Source organism: Mycteria americana, chromosome 21 (genome assembly GCF_035582795.1).
Source record: "Mycteria americana isolate JAX WOST 10 ecotype Jacksonville Zoo and Gardens chromosome 21, USCA_MyAme_1.0, whole genome shotgun sequence".
Taxonomy (NCBI): Eukaryota; Metazoa; Chordata; class Aves; order Ciconiiformes; family Ciconiidae; genus Mycteria; species Mycteria americana.
Window position 1 is genome coordinate 5,138,509 of NC_134385.1, and position 18,967 is coordinate 5,157,475.

Below are 18,967 nucleotides of genomic sequence, written 5' to 3' on the forward strand. Positions count from 1 at the left end.
GTGCTGCCGTGGTCCCAGCTTTGGCCACGGCCTTGTCCGGTGCCGTACGTGGGTGCAGTTGTGGGACACGGCCGCGGGATGGCAGCAGGAGAAGGCGCTGGGGCCCGCTGGCCCCGGGCAAGTGGGGCAGGGGAAAGGGCTGGTCCCCATGGGACTCTCCTTGTCCCCAGGGGACCCTCCCTGTCCCCAAGGGACCCCTATTCCCGGCATATTTGGCCCTCCAGTGACACAGCGGAGCCGCCCGGCACGGCGGGAAGGTCTCTTGGCACATCCCTGCCGCGGGCTGGGCGCTCACAGCGGCTGTGTCGGAGCCGGACACGAGCGTGGGTGTGCTCCGGCGCAGAGACTGGACTGGCACCGACGGAGCAAATTCCCCCATCCTGGCCTGGCCGGAGCCCCCGGTGTCTGTTCTCTCTTAATTAGTTTGGGAGGGAGCAGGTTCCCTAATGAGCCTCCGGCTGGGGACGGGCTCTGGGCGGGGGGTCGGTGGGTACCGGGAGCAGCTCGGGCTGCCGCTGGCTCTCGGCTCCGCTGCTCCCGCGTCTTTTGGGCTGGGGAAGGACGAGCTTTGACTTTGCAATTAGGGACAGCCTCAGCCTAGAGCGGGCGGGGGTCCAGCACGAGGCTGGGTGCTGCGGGCACCCGCCTCTCCCGCCGCTGAAGAGTGGATTTGTGTTTGGTGATTGCGGTGCCGGGCTTGCAAAGGGCTCGGGTTTTTTTTCTGCGTAAGCATGAAGCTGGGACGTGGGCCCACGGAGAGTGTTTTATTGCCGAGGATGGAGCCTTTAATTCGCCGTCAGTGCGGGCGGAGCCGTGGGCAAGTGCTCACTAACACCATGGCTAATGCTGCTCGCTGGGGACCGTCGCCCTCCATTTGAAGCTCCTCCATCAAATGTGCTGGATACCTGATGGGGAAATTGCTCGTCGTCTCGGGCCTGATTCCCAGCGATAAGCTCAATGTTAATGTCTTGTTTCCAAAAACAGCAGTGGTATTTTTACATCCCTTCCACGAAAAAAACCCACCCCTCCCTGAGTTGCTTTGCCACCCTTTTTCCGAGCCCATCGATGCCGCCGTGACGCAGACAGCCGTGCCGGGCTCTGCGAAGTCCCGCTTCGGCGACTGCTTTTCATGCGTCTTCACGTGCTTTGCTTCGAACCTCGCTGACCTATTTATAGCCAAGAAACGCAGAGAGACTTAATAAAGGGAGACGTGGGACTCCTCCGGCGTCGGGGTGACGCTGACAAGCCACGGTGGCTGCTCGGGTTGGAAGAGCGGCTTCTCACTCCGCAGGGCCCGCAGTGCCTGGGTGGAAGGAGGCAGCTCCAGCCCCGGCTGGGTTGGGGTTGGATGCAGATGGATTAAATTGCCAGTTAAACCAGGCTTGGGGTCCGGGGAATTTGAGGTGTGGGTTTCGGTGCAATTCCTGGAGGGCGTGCATGTCTCCCAAAGAGGGTAAGGACTCTGTAGAGATGATGTTCTGTTCAAAACCCTGTGCGAAATGATTTTAGGAAGGACAGAACTCGCCCTGGTAAGGGCTGGAGCCCGCTGAGTCATTGCTGGCAGCGTGGAGGGGAAGGGCAGGCACAGAGCAGCCGGGGAGGGACCCGAGGGACCCCGCCAGCCTGGCCAAGGCACCACGTCCTGGTGGCTGCTCCATCGGCAGCAAAGTGTTTTCCTTTGCAACCTCCCCGGTGCAAACCTGGGGCTGCCTGGGTTTGGCTCTCCCCTCCTCATCACCCCTTTGGCTGCCGGACCCTGGGGCTGGTGTCCCCGCTGGGTCCGGCTCCACTCCCAGCTTCTCTCCCACCGTCAGCTCGGGGCAGCACCGTTCCCCATCCCTCCTTCTCAGCCCCACCGTTGGACAGGGAAGAGTTTCATGATGCAAAACTGAAGCAAGAAAAGCCGGTGCAAGGGGCCAAGCTGGTACCTGGGGAGGCTTTTCCCCAGGGAGCCTGGCTCGGTTGCTCTGGTTGCACCAAGAAGCTGCCGTCCGTCTGAACCGGGCCGTCCCCATCGGGGTGCAGCCCCTTCAGGCACATGGCAAAAGGCCGAGTGGATGGAGAGGATTCCTCCTCCCTTCTGCCGAGTGGGTTTTTCCTTGTTTCCTTGGCTGCCGGTGCTGCCGAAAGCCTTCTGCTCGGTCATCCCGTACCACCTCGGCTGCCGGCGAGCTGGGAGCCTCTCATGGTGGCTGGGCTCTGCTTCCCGAGCACGGCCGATAACCTCGGGGAGCAAACGCCTGCCCGGCGTCTCGGCAAAGGGCTGGTTTGTCCCTTTTGGGTAACACCGACCGCGGGGCAGGGACGCCCTTACAGAGGGGTTGGCTCATGCTGGTTCTGCCCTGAGCCAGGAGCCCCCATCCCAGTGCTCCCAGCGCTCCCAGTTGCTCCCTGTTGCTCCCCATCCCCTTAGCACGGGCAGGTTTTTGCATCCATCCCCCAGGTTCAGGCAATTTCTTGCAGCACAAACACGACCGGGCTGGTGGTACCATCCTGCGTGGTCCCCCCCGGGGCCAGATCCTGCCAGGAGCCGATGCAATTCCTTCCTCCATCTCCTGCAGCTGGGGACAAAACCCCGATCATTCCCAAATGGGATGGGATCGTTCCCACCCACTCGTCCTCGAGGGGCTGGTCCTGCTTCCAGGAGGGGGAAAACATCCCCTTGCAAGCAGGGAGCCCGCTGGTATTTTCAAGAAAGAGGGGAAAACAGGGCTGGGGAGAACAATAGAGTTTAAAATATTCGGAGCTGATGAATCAGCCGGCGTTGTCTTGGGAGCCAGAGCGACACTTCAGTGGGAAGTTGCTGGAAATTGGGGGAAGGATGAGCCCCCGTGCAGGGGGGAAGAGGGTGGGCGAAGGAAAACAGCTTAATTGAGGAAAAGGAAACGTCTTATTAACGACGTTTTGCGCTGGCGGAGCGAGGCGGTGGCGTTTTGGGAATGAGGAGGAGGAATTGGGGTCCTGTGGTGGGGTTTGGGGGGGACCCCCGGCTGTGCCAGGGTCTGGCCTCGGTGCACGGCGGAGGTTTTCCACCGCCGGCACAGCCAGACCCTTTCTCATTGTCGGGGGGTCCCCGGTCGGTGGCTCAGATCCCGCGCTCCCGGTCCCCATCTGTTGCCGTTCGAAGTGCGTAAAAGGCTTTTAATTTACAGACAAAAGAGGGGAACGTGGGATTTGGGGCTTTTAGCATCTGCGGAGGATGAGCTCTGGTGTTGTGAGGCTCCTTTGTCTCCAGAATAAAAGCACTTTGTGTGTTGTTTGAGCCATGGGTGGGGTGGTTTTTTTCTTGTTTTTTAACATGTTGCTTTTTTGGGATGCAAAAAAAACCTACCTGTGCGATGCTCCGGCAGGATCTGCTGGGAGGGAATTGCGTCTTCAAGAGGGTTTGGGGGATACTGAGCGGATTTCTTGTCCTCCTTTTCCTGCCTCAAAGAGGAAACGAGCTTTAATTATTGCCAAGGTGCCTGCTGGCAGGGCTGCGTGGTTTTCCCTGGGCTTTGGGAGCCAGCTAATTAATCAGCCGGCTGCAGCGCGTTGGGTCGCGCGGGTCGTTCGTGACGGGTCTGCAAGCGAAGGCGAGTTTGGTCATTGCACCGGGCGGTCTCGCCTCCCCGAGTCTTATCATTAAGGCCGGGAACCCGGCCGGTATATCCCAGTATAACTGGGGTGCGCAATGGTCTGACGCGGCCGCTGGTAGAGGAGCGCGTTGGGTCTCTTGGGGATGGGAAGTGGGTTGAAATAGCGACGCGTGGATCTCTCTGCCCCCTCCCAAAACTGCTGAAGTCCTGGTTCATCTCCTTGAAGAACAGACCCAAAATAGAGAAAACTTCTCACCCGGCTCAGGTCATCCCTCCAGAGCGGGGGAGCGGGAGCCCGGCTCCTTCCCGGCGCGGAGGAGCCCCGGTGCTCCCACGGGACACCGACCCCCCGCCGCTCCCGGGGCTCTGCCTGTTCCTCCCAGTCCTGCTTGCGCAGGCGATAAAACAGCACAAGTGGAGCAGAATTTGTAACTATAAAAGGAGATGGGGGGGGGGAAGCCCTGGTAATTATTCATAGTATTGTTTTTTTTCTCTTTAAATGATGAATTGCAAGTCAAGAAGTGTCTCTTCAGGGCTGAGAGCCTGAATCCACCCCAGGCTGCTCCGGAACGAGGGTGGTGGGAGATATCGCCCGCGTCCTCGCCAGGAAAGCCAGATTTACTCATTTCCATATGCATAATAATGCAATTACAAAGTCAGCCTAAACCTGCGGTGCAGACAAAGAAACAGGCGGCTTCGTAATTAATCACACGTGTAAGAATAAAGCCTGTTACATTAGGGTTCATTATCTGGTGGATTAATTAAAAAAAAAAAAAGAAAAAAGAACGTTTTCTGCAGTAGCAAATGTGTTATTAGACTGCAAAGACGGTCCCTGGAAATAGCCTGTAGGTGCGTGGCAGCTCCCGTGTGCTGCCACACGTCGCTGCATTATTCAGCTGGGCTGGCTGCTGGTTTAACTGGGCTGTGAAATCGCTGGAGTCAGCGCCTGGATTCATTTTCCGAGGGTGCTGGGTGACGGAGAGGGGTCTTGGAGCGGTGCTGGAGCAGCGATGCCCCTGCTAGAAATCACCTCCAGGCTGGAAATCTGGTTTTCACATCCACCCCGTGCTCTTCCCGTTCTTTGGGAACCCACGAAACACTTCACAAATTGACTCGGCAGAAGTGATAAATACTTTAAAATCCAAAGTCTCATTAAGCAGGAGTGGAGTTACAGGCTCCAACACCCCTTTCGTTGTATTTTCACTAAATCCTCATTTGCATTTAAATTACAAATGTAATTTGGGCCGGAGTTTGAGCTGCTGGGCTATTAAAATAAAACTATAACTTGATGACCGGCAGCAGAGGGACGCCTCGAATGCCGCCGGTGCGGCGCAAAGGCTTTTGGTTACCGGGGCTTGCAAAATAACCTCAGCTAAAGGGGCTCGGGGTTTTATGAAAGTGGGTTTTTCCCAGTACAGGAGAGTTTTCAAAACTTAGATTTGAGGTGGTTCCTCACCCACCGCTCCCCAAAATGCTGCCCTGAGCGGGACCCTGCTCATTTTCAGTGCCTGAGAGACAAAGGAGAGCTGGAAACTGCTTGCTATCTCTTATTTTATTTTATTATTTTTTTTAGAAAGCACGGTTCCTATACAGAAATGCTACTGAAAGCCCAAAATCACGAGATCTGGAGCTGGAACTACGGGCTGAAGCACTTTGCGAGGTCCTGGTCGATGCTGTGGACCCGGCAGATTCGGGCAGGCTCCCGAGCTCCGTCACACACAGAGTAGCAGGGGGCTGCTATAGCGGGGGGGGGGATGGGGTCACCTGGGGTCACTTTAATTTCATACAGCTATAGACAGAGAGAGATATACATTTATATATATATATAAGCATACAGGGGCCCCTCCGAGCATCCCAGCTGCGGCACGGCTCTGCACGGGCAGACGTAAGCTCCCAGCGATGTTTCCCTGGGTCAGGATCCGACCCCAGTTGCCCAGCCCAAACGAGGGGCTGGTGGAGCTGGTTTTCGGGTGGGTGCTGTTGCGGGGAGAAGCTGGGTCAGCCCTCGGGCGGGAGAAGCTGGGTCAGCCCTCGGGCGCTGCTGTAGGCGAGTGATGCTCTAGGGGCTGCGTCATCGCAAGGGCTCTGGGGCGGCGTTTGCCACCGGTGTCCCCTTTTCCCCGGGAATGTTCTTTTTTTTTTTTTTTTTTTTTAATTCAGCAAAACCTAAGCTAAGAGGAGCCACGATCCTCGCCGCGTCCTGGGCTCCCAGCTCTGCCTGAGCGTGGCTGCGTTTAAAAAATCATGACTTAAAGCTTTTTAACCTGCTTTTAAGGCCGTTGCGGGCACATCTCCCAGCAGGCTGGGAATTTGGCAGGGCTCCCCCAGATGGAAAGATCCCGTGGGGATGGGAATTGGGGTGGTTGAGCTTTGGGGGGGGGTGGCTGAGCTGCCCACAGAGTCCTGAGCCAACCCGCAGCCCCTGGGGCTCGTGGCTCGGTCCCCCCAACACGATGGCGTGTCCTCGAAGGGGCTGCGCTGGGGCAGAGATGTCCCAGCTACGGGTGACGGGGTTCACCTCCCCTGTGTCCCCCCCAGTTTCTTCGCTGTGCTCGCAGCAGCCACCGGTTGGAAACGCTGCTCTCCTCGTGCCTTTACCAGCCTCGATCACGGGGTCGGTATTGTCGGTCTTTCTAGGGGACACTGAGGCCCTGGCTAAGGCGGATTAAAGAGACCAATGATTTTGGGTCATCACATTTTTGGGGTCACCCCCCCAAATTGAGATATCAAGCTGGAATTCAGCTTCATGCTGAAATCTGGAGGGAAACCCAAGATGTCCTGGTCCACAGCGTGGGACGTGCCACCCCTGCAAGGACATCCAGCCCTGCTGGGACATCCCACCGTTGCCAGGACCTCACCGTGAACCAGCTCCAAACCAAGAGCCTTTCCCACCATACGGCCCTGAGGGGTTTGCCCGCAGGTCGGGTGGAGGTGGAGAGCTGAAGGGAGGTCTCCAACTCCTTCTGGACATCTTAGCCTCTCTTCTCATGGAGCTGAAGCTCAGCCTCACGGGACCCTGGGGGTTTTCCCTTGATTCCTGCCCCGGAGCCGATCCCGCTCGCCCTCCGGCACCCAATGCTCCATGAACAGCCGGGCTGGCGGCGGCAGAGGATGAGCAGACCAAGCGTGGCTCTGCCGGTGGTCCAGGACTCCATCCGTGCCTGCAAAGGGATCCCGGGGAGCCCTGGGCGGGAGCTGGAGATGTCCGGGCTGACGCAACGCCGAGCGAGAGGCTCACGGCAAGGGGACGTGGTGCGGGCAGACAAGGAATCCAGACAAGGAATCACTTGTGTGCTTCGGCAGCCATCGATTTGAGATCCAAACGGGCAATTTCACCCTGTTTGGTTCCTTTGAAAGAGAAATTGGGTTTGGCTGCCTCGTTGGCTCTGCCTTCCTAACGGGGAGGCTGCAATTTCCACAGGCTCCGGAGAAAGGTAGGGCTGGTAAGAAGAGGTAATGACCTTTATTTGGCTAAATTGATGCAACTGGAAAAAAACAGAGACGCAACCCAGGCTCTCCATCCAGCCCACGAGCCCCAGGTGCACCCAGGCGCTCGCCTGCTTCCTCCAGCTGCATCAATTTGTCCACTAAATGCTATTACCGCTCCCTGCGAGCCTCCTCCTCCTCGGCCCCTTTGACCTCCCGGCCGCAGCCACGGCGGAGGGAAGGTGAGAGGAAGGAAAAATCCCGGCTCCCAGATGCCGCTGGCAGCCGGCGCGGGGCTGGCAGGGGTGATTCAGGGAGCAGAAGGCCAGGAGGACCCATCGGTCATCGTTTAGCGGCAGATAATGCGGTCCAGAGGTCCCTGGCCGGCGGCTCCTGCAGACTGCGCTGCCTCGGAGCTCGGCCGCTTCTTCGGAGGGATGGCTGCTCCATCCACGAGTGCCGAGCACGAAATCCCCAAATCTCTGCCTCCTGCGGGCTGTGGGTCCTTTCTCAGCACAGGGAGCGCTTGCACTTCCCCCGCTTGGGGAATTATGAAATGATGGTGATATTTTTCCCATCTTCTACTGAGAAAAAAAAAAAAAAAAAAAAATCCTATCCTTTTTGGCTTTGCTAAAGGAAATCTGGGCAGTGCTGTTGCTCGTCCTTCACCCAACGGGCAGGGGAGGGAGAGCCCTCGCAGCAGCGCCTGTTAGTCCATCCTAATTGCTTTAGCACTGCGAGAAACTCCTCAAGTCCCCACAAATTGCTCGCTTAATGAGATCTTTCTCAGGCTTAATGTCTTGGGAGGCAGATGGTGAGGAGCGGTTCCCCGTCACCCTGATGGATGCTGGGGGAATTTGGCGTCGGCACGTGGACGCGGGGTGAGCTTGGGACGTGCCCTGCTCCGTCCCCCCCACCCGTCCCCTGGCCGTATCCGTATCGCCAGCATCGCATCCGTGTCTAGGGCTGCCCCGGCTGCAGTCAGAGGTCTCTAAATAATACAGTAACGACATTAACAGGAGGAAGTTGTCCTCTGGGGCCAGTCCTGGTTTGAAGGACTCCAATAAAATTTTTACTAGGGATCTGGAGCTCTTCGATAACACTGTCTCTGAAGCAGCATCGTTTTCCCTTCCCATCTCTGGCCGTTTTTGGACGCAGCTCAGAGGGGGATGGGGTGAGGCCCCACGGCGTGGCACCACGTCCCGGCACAGTCACCGTCTGCCACGGGAGCGTTTCCCCTCTTGCCTCGGCCTGCGATGCCGTCTTGGCCCATGCAGGAGGAGAAGCACGTGGCTGTTTAAATCACGGTGTCCCAGGATGCTTGGGCTTTGCCGACGGCCGCGTGTTGGAGAGTGACGGCCCTCGTTGGGTGGATGGGGCTGCCGGCTCTCCCCGGCCGCGGCGGGAGCAGCAGCAGAGCAGCTCTGCCCAGGTTGCCTCTTGTTTTGGTCCTCTCCCTGCATCGCTTGGTGAGTCCCGATTCCCCCAGCCTGGGTTCTCCGGGATGAAAAAAGTTTTTGCAGTCACTTGCTGTCAGTCTGAACAAAACCCAGCGGCGTTATGGAGCAGCGCCCAGGCCACCACTCTGCTAAAGCTCCGTGGTGGTGACCTGGGTCACTTCTGAGCGCAGGTCGTCCCCTCCGTGGCCCCGGCAGCCCCGCTGGAGGCTGCCCACGTCTAGTCATGCCGGCTTGTTGCGGGCTTCGGAAGGGGTGCAGGTGGAGACGTGCTCCCGCGTGGTGTTTCTGGCGCGGGAGAAGCTGTTTTGGTCCACGCGGGCTCGGAAAGGCAGGCAAAACTCCCGGAAACACCTCTTGAAATTTTCATCCAGGAAAGCATAAAGGACGGGGTTGAGGCTGCTGTTGGTATAACCCAGGGCGATGCAGAAATGCAGGCTGGCCACCACGTAGGGGTTCTTCTTATCTATGTCCACCAGCGTCCAGACGATAACGAAGATGTGGATGGGCGTCCAGCAGATGATGAAGGCTGCCACCACCACCAGCACCATGCGCGTGATGCGCCGCAGGTTGCGGTCTTTCTCCTTGGAGCCCGAGAGGAGGCGGACACTCTTCAGGCGAAGGATCATCAGCCCGTAGCAGATGGTGATGACCAAGATGGGGACCATGAAGGCAAAGATGAAGACGCAGATCTTGGTCACGGTGTCCCAGTAGATGGGAGGATCGGGAAACTGGAGCGTGCAGAGCACCATCCCGTCTGCGGGAGAGAGGACGATCAAAGATGGAGCCAGTGGGGTGTGCTAGGCGCACTGTCTGCTTCCTGCTCGGCCATGGCTGGGCACGTCTCTGCTCGTTAAAAACGCAAGGAGATGCACGCCCACCTGCCAGCTCTTTGCAGAGATTCCCCAGGAGCTTTGTGCCACCAACCTCCTGCCCACAGGGTGCTGGCGGGATGTAGGGGATGCAGTGACCCAGGGACTTGTTCCCTGCAGAGCCCCCCGGGCCATCCCCACGCTGTCTCCTCCCAACCCCCGTGATGGACACAGCCCTGTGTCACCTTCCACTGAAACCTGTCCACTTCCTCAAGATGCCCAGAGCTTTCCCAGCAGGGCTGGCATCCTCCCACAGGAGCTGCGGATCCTAGCGTGGGCCAGCTGGGGACTTTGCAGTACCACTGGGAGTGGTTTTAGGCACCTGATTTGCACCCCAGGAGCTGGGGAGAGGCACTGGTTGGACTGGAGATGGGGAAGGGGGAGGACAATTTCTGGGACAGTTTCCAACCTCTGCAGCAAGATGGAAAAAACCACCGTGATGATTTTTCCATGGCAGGACATTGCTTATGGTCCCATGGAGGGGTTCCCATCATTGAGCTCAAACCTGCTACAGGACCAGGTGGCTTGGGTTTGCCAGGTCACCCCCAGGATGGACAGATGGGACAGGAGGGGACCTTTCCCCAGGAGCCACTTGCCTTTTGACTTGGTGACCGCCATGGCCATGATGGGCACCCCAATGAGGGAGGAGAGCACCCAGATGCAGACATTGATGATCTTGGCCTTGGCCGGAGTGCGGAAGTCCAGGGCCTTAACCGGGTGGCACACGGCGACGTAGCGGTCCACGCTCATCATGGTGAGGGTGAAGATACTGGTGAACATGTTGTAGTAGTCAATGGAGAGCACGACTTTGCAGAGCAGCTCCCCGAAGGGCCAGGTCTCCATCAGGTACTTGGCACTCTGGAAGGGCAGCGTGCTGGTGGCCAGCGCGTCTGCCAGGGCCAGGTTGAAGATGTAGATGTTGGTGGCTGTCTTCATCTTGGTGTACCTGGGGGTGGCAGAGAAGGGAGCCGTTACCGGTGGCCAGGGCTGGCTTACCGTGCCCAAGTGTGTGTGTGCACGCTCAACGTCATGAGCAGGGGGCACAGCCCGGCTTTCCCGGGCTGCTCGCAAGGTGCCGTCACCCTTGGTGGGCAAAGGTACGTGCTTGTGACGTGCCCTTCTGCAGCGCCGATGTGCTAGCACCTTTCCGGATGGACCAGGGAGCACGTTGGGAAAGCACTTGTGTTCGTGCACGGTTTTAGCGTGTGTTGAAGTCCCAGTGCCCGAGCGTGGGGTTGCACTGACACGTGGGACCTTGTCCAGCACCTGCAGGACGTGGCTTAGACCCTGCCAAAGCGGCTACCCCTTACCTGACCGGGGAGGCGACGCTCATGCACATGGCTGCCTTTCTTCAAAGGAAATCTGAAGAAATTTTCACAGAAGCGACTTCTCCAATTAAATCGATTTACTCCATTTCCCTGAATCAGTTGCACAATGTCCTTTACCTCTCAAACCCTCCTTTATCTGATTTTCCACCCAGTAAATCGTGATTATCTAGCTTGCTTCCCTGTCGAGTTTACTTGCAGAAATTGGATCGATTACCCCCGGAAACAGGCCATCTGGAAGCAGCCCAATTAGCCAGGCTGGAGCTCCAGAGCCTTTGGGGAAGCTTGGCTGCCTTGGCCACGGCACGTGGCTCGGGGGCACGGTGCCGCTTTCCCCGGGGCATTCGGCAAGGGCTGCAGCTGCCCGTGGCTGGCACGCCAGCTCTGGTCCTTGTCACGTCACGGTAAGAGAAACACCCGGTCCTGAGTGCCAAAACCCTTCCTGAAGGGATGAGGCATCGTTTCGGTGGGTGCCAGGGCCGGTAAGCGCCGTGGCCGGTGGGGATGGGTGCGTGTCCTGGGAGCATCCAGCCCTGCAGGTGCTGCTCAAGGTGATGCTTTGAATGGCGCAGTTGGTTTGCAATGGCTGCTCATCCCTGCTGTCGGGGGGTCCCCAAAGGGCAACACGTTGGGGTTGGGTCGGGGTGGGGGCTCTGCAGCCGCCCCCGGGTTGTTTGCCAGGCTGAGGTCAGGGCTATGCCGGCGGCTCAAAGCCTCCCCATGCGCTCCCTTCCAGCAAGTCCCCGTTGCTCAGAGCATCCTCCGCAGCCTCGAGCTCATTTAGATGCACCCTAATTAATTAACAAAAGTGTCAGTTGGAACGCAAGCATCTCTGTGCATTCCTAAACCTGCCTGTAGCACCCCAGGGGTGGGGTTCGGTCCTAGACAGAGGGGGGCTGAATTCGGCCCCGGTGCATGGGGGGAGACAACCCCTTGGCTGCCAGATGAAAAGACATCGGCACGGCTCATAGAATAACCCCCTCGTGTGATGGGGTACGTGGAATAAATTGGGGTGAGGGGATGAGTAGCTCCCATCTCAGCTCGTCGTTGCTTTGCCACCCCAGCTGAAGAGCAGGAGAGCGGGCTGGTGTAGGAAGGAGGTTCCTGGGCTCAAATTCCCTTCGCTTTATCCTTTTCTCCATCTCAGCGGGGTCAGGAGAGCATGCCGGCAGGGGCAGGGACCCACCGGGTTACGCTGCCGGTAGAGCCAGGAGATGAAGGCTGCAAAAACCATTTCTCTCTGGGAGAAAATAGCAGCTCAGACGGGCTCCTGGCCCCAGCAGCGTTCCCTTCTCATTCGCCTTGGCTGCAAATGGCAGCCCCTTGCCCAAGGGTGGAAATATTTGAGTTGAACTTTTTTTTTTTATTATTTTAAATACAGCATAAGAAATGTCTTTTCCTTGAAAAGCCCTTTTCAGTTCTCTTTAGTGTTATTTTCCAAGGTATTTTGCGAATGCATCTCTTAGGAAAGCTTCATTCCAGGTTAAACAAAAACCTGAGAATTGGTGTTATTGTCAGGTTTTGGCTCACCTAGATTAAAAAATAGTCACTTTAGGTAGATTCACACTTCTTTGATCTCTGCTTTTCGAGTAAAGTGGAAAAAACCCAGTTATTCACGCCGTGCTCTGCCAGGCACCCTCGCCCGTGCTGGGTAAGCACTTCCCCAAGCCCCTGCCAGATGTGCCGGGGGTGGGGGGGCTGGGGGGGCCGGGGCTGTAGCCCCCTCCCGGGGCAGGATGGGGCTGTGCTGGTGAAGGCAAAGCAGCGATGGGGACGACTGGGATGATGGGGACGACTGGGATGATGGGGATGACAATTTATCCCCCGGAGCTAGGGTTTTGGGACAGGATTCAGCCCCCTCTGGGATCGGGCTGAGGGTCAACCCCACCGCACAGGGTGGGGGGTCCGTCACGGTGACCCCCCCCAGAGCTGCAAACGAAGCCGCTGCTCCAGGAAAGAGGTTTATCCCCTGCAGCAGAGCGAACCAGCTGCTTCTGCTGATGGAGCTCCCCGGGCTGCCAAACCCATCGCAATTAAGCGAGCGCCTTGATTGGGAAGTTACGCACTTGAACGAAACAATCTGGAAGGTGTTGATGGAGAGATGAGGCTGGAGGGGATGGAGCCAGCACCGGGCAGCTCTGCATTCCAGCAGCGATGCCAGCGTCTGGAGAGCTCCCTTAGCTCTCCAAACCTCTCGGAAAACAAATAAGTGAAAGAAACCACTTGCAAAACTCCTGGAGCTGCTAAAAGCCACCGCCTGAAAGAGCCTGGCTTAGCAAATCCTGCACCCAGCAAAGGGATGCCCTCGCAGCCTGTGCGGGAGCTGGCGGGGGGCTGATGGGCTCTGCGGGGACGCGGGCACTCGCAAGCCTGAGCTCGCAGCTGCAAATTGCTTCCAGGGGTATTTTTAAAAGCGCCTGACAATGCAGCGGTAATTGCAGCGCCGGTCGCCGTCAAGGCTGGCGGCCGCACTGCTGTCGGAGGGTGCTGGGGAGGCTGAGCTCCCTCTGCGTTTCGGCTGCGCTGGGCAAGGAGTGCTTTGGGTTTCGGCCGTGCTCGGCTCTCCGGGGTGCCGGGTGCCCGTTCGGGGAGCTCAGCTGGGGCCGCGGAGCAGGGTTCTGCGTGTACCTGCTCCCTGGCACGCACGGGCTCTGCGGCATCCTCAGCGCCGCGTCCCCAGGGACCCTGAGGTCCCCGAGCCCCGCAGGATGCGCTCCAGCCATGCCTGCAGGCTGCCCGGGCACTCTGTGCGGGCCCAAGGGCAGCGGGAGGTGACACAGGGAGATGTCCCCAGGGCCACAAAGCAAAAGCCCAGCATCTCCCCGTCAGCGAGGTCTTGAACCTAAGCTGATCCCATTTCACAGCCCTGTCCCGCATGGACACGGGTTTCCCCCGGTGGAGCCTAACCAGTCCCAGCCTAAACCCTGCCGGCGTGGAGCAACTCTGCCAATGAACCCCTGTGAAACTCCAGGCGAGCTCGGCCACGTAAGGGGCGAAGGCACGTGCTGGGCTCTGCGCGCGTCCACAGCCCCTCCTGTCCCAGGGGCTGGGAGGACGGCGATTATTCATTCCTTGGGAGATGCGTTTAATTCCAGCATCAGCTGGTAGGTCGGAAAATGGGGGGCTAGAAACCACGGTGATGGGATCTGTGGATGGTGTAGGGTCAGGCATGGGTAACATTGGGTTACTTAGCGAGTTAAATAGAGAGGATATTGTTTGCGCATTAAAGCCTTCTCTTTAAAATGCCTTCCCTCTTCTCTAAGAGCAGAACCAGCTGGAGGGGGTCTAATAACAGTCATCCTTCACCGAGACACCGTACGTGGCGTATGTCTCTGCAACAATTACCTTAATTTGCTTTTTCAGTCTAGGGCTGATTTCTGAAAGCTGCCTCGAGTCAATGAAAAATCCCATCCGGTGTTGGGTAGGGTCAGCGAGTGACACCCCCGTCCCGCTACCCATCCACCCACCCTCTCAGGTGATTAAAAATACACAGCAGAGCTACCCAAAGATTGGGGAGCCAGGCGCAAGGGTGATGGGCAGTCCGGCGCGCCTCATGGGCTTGTTTCAGGCTGGTTTCCTTCCCCCCAGCGAGTCACCGCATTTATTTCGTGTGCAGGCAGTGCCGGGCTGTGCTGACCTCCCGTAACGACCGCTACGGACTGAAAGTGCTGGGAAATGGTTAAAAGTGGGGATTCTTGGGGTTTGCCTAAATCAAGCTCCAAGGTCTGGTTTGGCCCCGGGGTTTTGGTCCCGGCTGGGGTTAGAGCAAGCCCTGGGGTGATGGGAGTTGGGATTAACCCCATAATCCTGAGCTCCTCAGGACAAGCCCGCTCCGGCGTGGGAGTGGGTGCTGTGAAGCCCCGGCACCCAGCGAGACCTCTGCTCCCTCCCGCCAGGCTGGAGGTGGTCGAGTCTCCGTGCCGTCGCCAGCAGCGGAGTGACGGTGAGCACGGCTCCTGCCTCCGCTGCCGTCCAGCCCCGTCCTCCGCTGCCAGTGGGGTCTGGGGCCATGGAGGGCTCCGCCAGCCGCTGCTGCCGGTGGTGGTCCTGTGGTCTGACAAGACTTGGCTTTATTGTCCCATGTTAACAGCAGCCTTGGCCACGTTAACGCGTCTTACCCAGAGAGAATCAACCAGCGTCTCAGACAAAGAGGCGGTTTGTACGGGCAGGGAATTTTGCACCCGGGCAGAAACGCTGGGCTGGGTACAGCAGCGTCTCACTGTGCCCCATCTGCCAAAAGGGGGGCATTGGGGTCCTGTTGCTTGTCCTGGGGTGCAGAAACCCAACAGACCCCCCCCCTGCCCAGGGAAAGCCTCGGCAGAGGTGCCTCTGCCAGCCGAGGACCTGCCCCGGTGCCTGCTTTCCCGCTGCAACGCTGGACGGGGCCAAAGCGGGGTTCAGGGTCCCCAGGACACGAGTGGGTCTCTCCGCTGCTGGAGCTGGTACTCGTGCTGGGTGGGGCCGGGGACAGCTCGGCCGTGGTGCGAGCTGGGGCTGGGCGATGCGAGCTCCTGCTCTTTGTTAGAGAAAAGCAGGAGTCAGCCGGCTGCGGGAGGTGCCGACGGCACGAACACGAGCTCGCGGGGGAACCGGGAATGGGCTGGGGTGGGTAATTCGCGCTCTGAGCATCTCGGGTCCCGGTGATGGAGTGGGGTAGGTACCAGTGGGAGCCCACCAGCCCCTCTCCCCCGGCTGTGGGGTGGGTGCTCGGCGCAGTCGGGAGCCTCCCCGCGAACAGGGCAGCTCTTAGCAGTGACATTTGTGTGTTGGAAATAAATACCCCGCCAGCCTCTCGCCTCTCCCAAACCGCAGCGTGACCAACGCTGCAGCTCCTCTTCCCCCAGCTCCCCATGCGGGGGCGAGGAACACGCGGCTGCTGGGGTCGAGGTGTCTCCCCCAGTTTCCCCCCCAAAGGCCGGCTCCCGTGCACCCCCCGTGCTGCTCCGTGCACACGCAGGCTTCGCTTTTTCCTCTCGCACCAGCATCTGGGCATCCTCCACGCACGTTTGTGCTCGCACGCTCACTGTTCACACGCACGTCACACCCACCGGCTACACCCAGCTCGGTGCTACCTGTGCTAACCCCTGCTCACAAGCGCCCGGTGCGCACCCACGCTCGCTCCTGCTGCTGTCTCACACCGGGTGCACGCTCACACCTCGTGCACGCTTACTTCTGCTGCTGTCTCACGCACGGTACGCACTCGGTCCCGGTGCACACTCGCTCCTGCCATTCTCTCACACCTGGTGCACACCCAGTCCTGGGGCACGCTCGCTTCTGCTGCCGTCTCACATCTTGCACGTGGCGCACACTCATCCACGGCGCACACTGGCTCTGGCTGCCGTCTCGTACGTGATGCACGCTCACCCCACTGCACGCTCACCTCAGTGCACGCTCGCCCCAGTGCACGCTCGCCCCCAGACACACCCTCGCTCCCCCTTCTCACGCCCTCCCCGGCCCCGAGGCCGGCGTGGGGTGCCGCCGGGGCCCCCCGCTCTCACCTGACGATGCCATACATGACCAGGACGTTGCCCAGCAGCCCCACCACGCACACCACGGAGTAGAGCGCGGTGATGACGATGGCGATGAGGATGGAGGTGGCGTTCTTGGCCCGCTGCAGCCCCGTGTCATTGGCCCCGTGGCCGGGCAGGGGGGCCCAGGCCGTGCCGTTGCCCCAGGCGGTGCCGGCAGCCGTGGGCAGCCCCGTGGGCAGCTCCATGGCCCGCGGGCGGCGCTGGCCCCGCCGCGGCCGCCGCGCGCATCCGAGCGCCGCGGGTTCGAGTCCCGCTCCCGCCCAGCGCCGCCGCCGCCGCCGCCTCCCGCACCCGCCCGGCGGCCGGGGACGCCTTATAAACCCGGCGTGTCCCCCGAGCCACGTGGGGCGGGGGCGGCCCTGCCGCCCGCTGCCCCCACCCCCGCCTGCCTCCCACCCCCGCCTGCCGCTCCCTGCCTTCCCCTCCCGGCTCCCTGCCTGCACCCCCCCGGCCCTGCCTGCTCCCCCCGCTCCCTGCCCCCTATCCCCCCCCCCCGCTCCCTATCTGTCCCCCCCGGCCCTGCCTGCCTTCCTCCCCCCTCGGTCCGTGCCTGCCTGTCTCACCTCCGACAGCTCCCTCTCTCCCTCCCCGGTCTCTGCTCCCCCCCCATCCCCGCCTGCCCCCCCCATCCCTCCGTTCCTGCCTGCCTTTCTCCCCCCAGGTCCCTACCTGCGTCCCCCCCGCCTCTCTCTCCCCCCCCCATCCCTGCCTGCTCCCCCCTCCCGCTCCCTGCCTGACAGCCCCCCCAAACCCTGGCTCCCTTCCCACCCCCCAGGTCCCTACCTGCATCCCCCTCCCCATCCCTGCCTCTCCCCCATCCCTGCCTCTCCCCCATCCCTGCCCCTCCCCATCCCTGCCTGCCTTCCCCGCCCCAGTCCCTGGCTGCCCCTCTCCCAATGGTCCCTGCCTGCCCCCCATCCCTGCCTACCCCCCCCCCCTGCAGCCGGCGAGGGCTGCGGGGGCGGCCCCGAGCATCCCGGGGGGCCCCGGGCTTGAGGGGGGGTGCGATGTATCTCGGCGCTATGGCTGTTTCGGGTTTTCTTTGTCTGGAAGAAGCGGGGGGGGACACACAGTCCCCTTGTCCCCAAAGCGAAGCTGGGGTCTCTCCGATCCCCCCCCCCCGCCCTGTGCTTTTTCTCCCCCTCCTTCTCTCTCTCTCTATGCTGGGGGGGTGGGGGGTGCTGGATGGATTGGGGGGATGCTGAGGAGGTTTGGGGGGATGTTGCAGGGGGATTCGGGAGGGCTGCTGTGGGGTGGGGGCTTGGGGGAGGGACTGGGAGGGATGCTGTGGGTGGGGGACTTTGGAGGGATGCTGGGGGGGAGATTTGGGGAGGGGATCTGGGGGGTTGCTGTGGGCTGGGGGGTTTGGGGGGGGGGCTGAAGAGGGACTTGGGCAGCAATGCTGGGGGGGTTAGGAGGGGTGCTGCTGCAGGGTGGGGGATTTAGGGGGATGCTGCAGGGTGGGGGATTTTGGGGGATGCTGCAGGGTGGGGGTGCCGGCACGGACCCATCAGCACCGGCTGCTTGGCAGAGCTGGGCTTGTGGGATGCTGAGGGCCACCCTCGCCCTCCGTGGGGCAGGATCCCCCCCGGCAGGTCTCCCCCTTTTCAGGGTCTGCAAAGCAGAGGGGCAGGAGCCTTATTTTTCCTGGAGACCCAGCAGATGCGGGGGCTGTGCGGACCCGTTTTTGGGCTGCCTTTTGGCTTTGCGGATGGATTCAGTCATTGCCCTGTGCCCTGGAACAGAGCTGGCTTGGCCAGGGAGGATGGGTTGCTGCAACTTTGGGTGCCTTTGGCTCAGGAGGGACAGGGCAGGGGACACAGGACAGGGAGGAAAGGCCAGCAGCTGGTTCAACCCTGGAGAATGGGGTTTTCAGTCTGCGTAGCGCTCTGCCAGCATAAAACTCCTGCAGTGTCGAAGCATCCAGATATTTCATCAAGAGCCTCATAAAAACGCCTAGGAGGGAATTAATAGCTTTCCATTCATCCATTGGTTCAGATGGTAAACAGCTCCTGGGCCGCTGACCGAGGAGGCAGCAATGCCGTGCGGTGGCTTTCTGCCGTCACGGAGCGAGGTTTTCGGTGGCGGCGGTGCCGGCTTCATCCCAAAGGGCTGGTGGCATGGACACGGGCCGGAATTGGGAGCACGGGGACGGCTTTAATGCGTTATCTGCCTTGGGTCCTGCACTTTGCATCTTCACGCAATGCATCAGCCTCTCTGCTTGGAGGGTGTTTCCATTCCTGTGATGGTTTTGCAAGGAGGCACCGAAAGCCCAGGCGGGGCAGAGGGCTACGTCCCACACGTGCGTGTCCGCTGGGACACGGGGTTTAAACTCCTTCCCGGGGTGAAAACGGCCTCCCAGGCCCAGAGCAAGGTGCCGAGTCTCTGCTGTGCACAGCTCTGACGCAGTCCGGCTGCTGATCTGTCCCAGTGGGAGGGAAACGCCGGGTCGGGGAGTCTGAAATAACTTTTAGCGTGGCTGAGGAGCAATTTGGAAGAGGGCTCATCCCTTTGCTTGGCTCCCAGCATGGCCGGAGACCCCACACTGACCCTTTTCCAAGGGGTTATCTGCAAGGAGCTCATCGTCCTGGCAGGTCCCAGCAAACACGTCCTCTCAGCTCAGCTCCGGCATTTATTTATTTTTTTCAGCCGGAACGTTAAAAATAAACCCAGCGGATACATAAAACAAATGGAAAATCTTTAAAGGGATTTGCTGTTCAGCTGCTTGCGTTTAGTTATTGCTGCTCCACCTGCTAGGCTGGGCTACTGCCACGGCTG

General features: G+C 59.9%; 1 protein-coding gene across 3 annotated transcripts; it reads right to left on the minus strand.

The window, feature by feature from the left end:
* Positions 1–8,685: 8,685 nt before the first annotated feature.
* On the minus strand, positions 8,686–16,374 carry OPRD1 (opioid receptor delta 1). Of its 3 annotated transcripts, none has more exons than XM_075522257.1 (3): positions 16,157–16,374; positions 9,931–10,279; positions 8,686–9,222 (listed from the first exon to the last, which is right to left on the minus strand). In XM_075522257.1, exons 1-3 carry the CDS (start codon positions 16,372–16,374, stop codon positions 8,686–8,688), a joined length of 1,104 nt encoding a protein of 367 aa, XP_075378372.1. The 3 variants fall into 3 exon arrangements, with proteins under 3 accessions (XP_075378372.1, XP_075378373.1, XP_075378374.1); XM_075522258.1 differs by having other exon boundaries at positions 8,686–9,218; positions 9,909–10,279; positions 16,157–16,254; XM_075522259.1 differs by having other exon boundaries at positions 8,686–9,218; positions 9,930–10,279; positions 16,172–16,203.
* Positions 16,375–18,967: the final 2,593 nt, after the last annotated feature.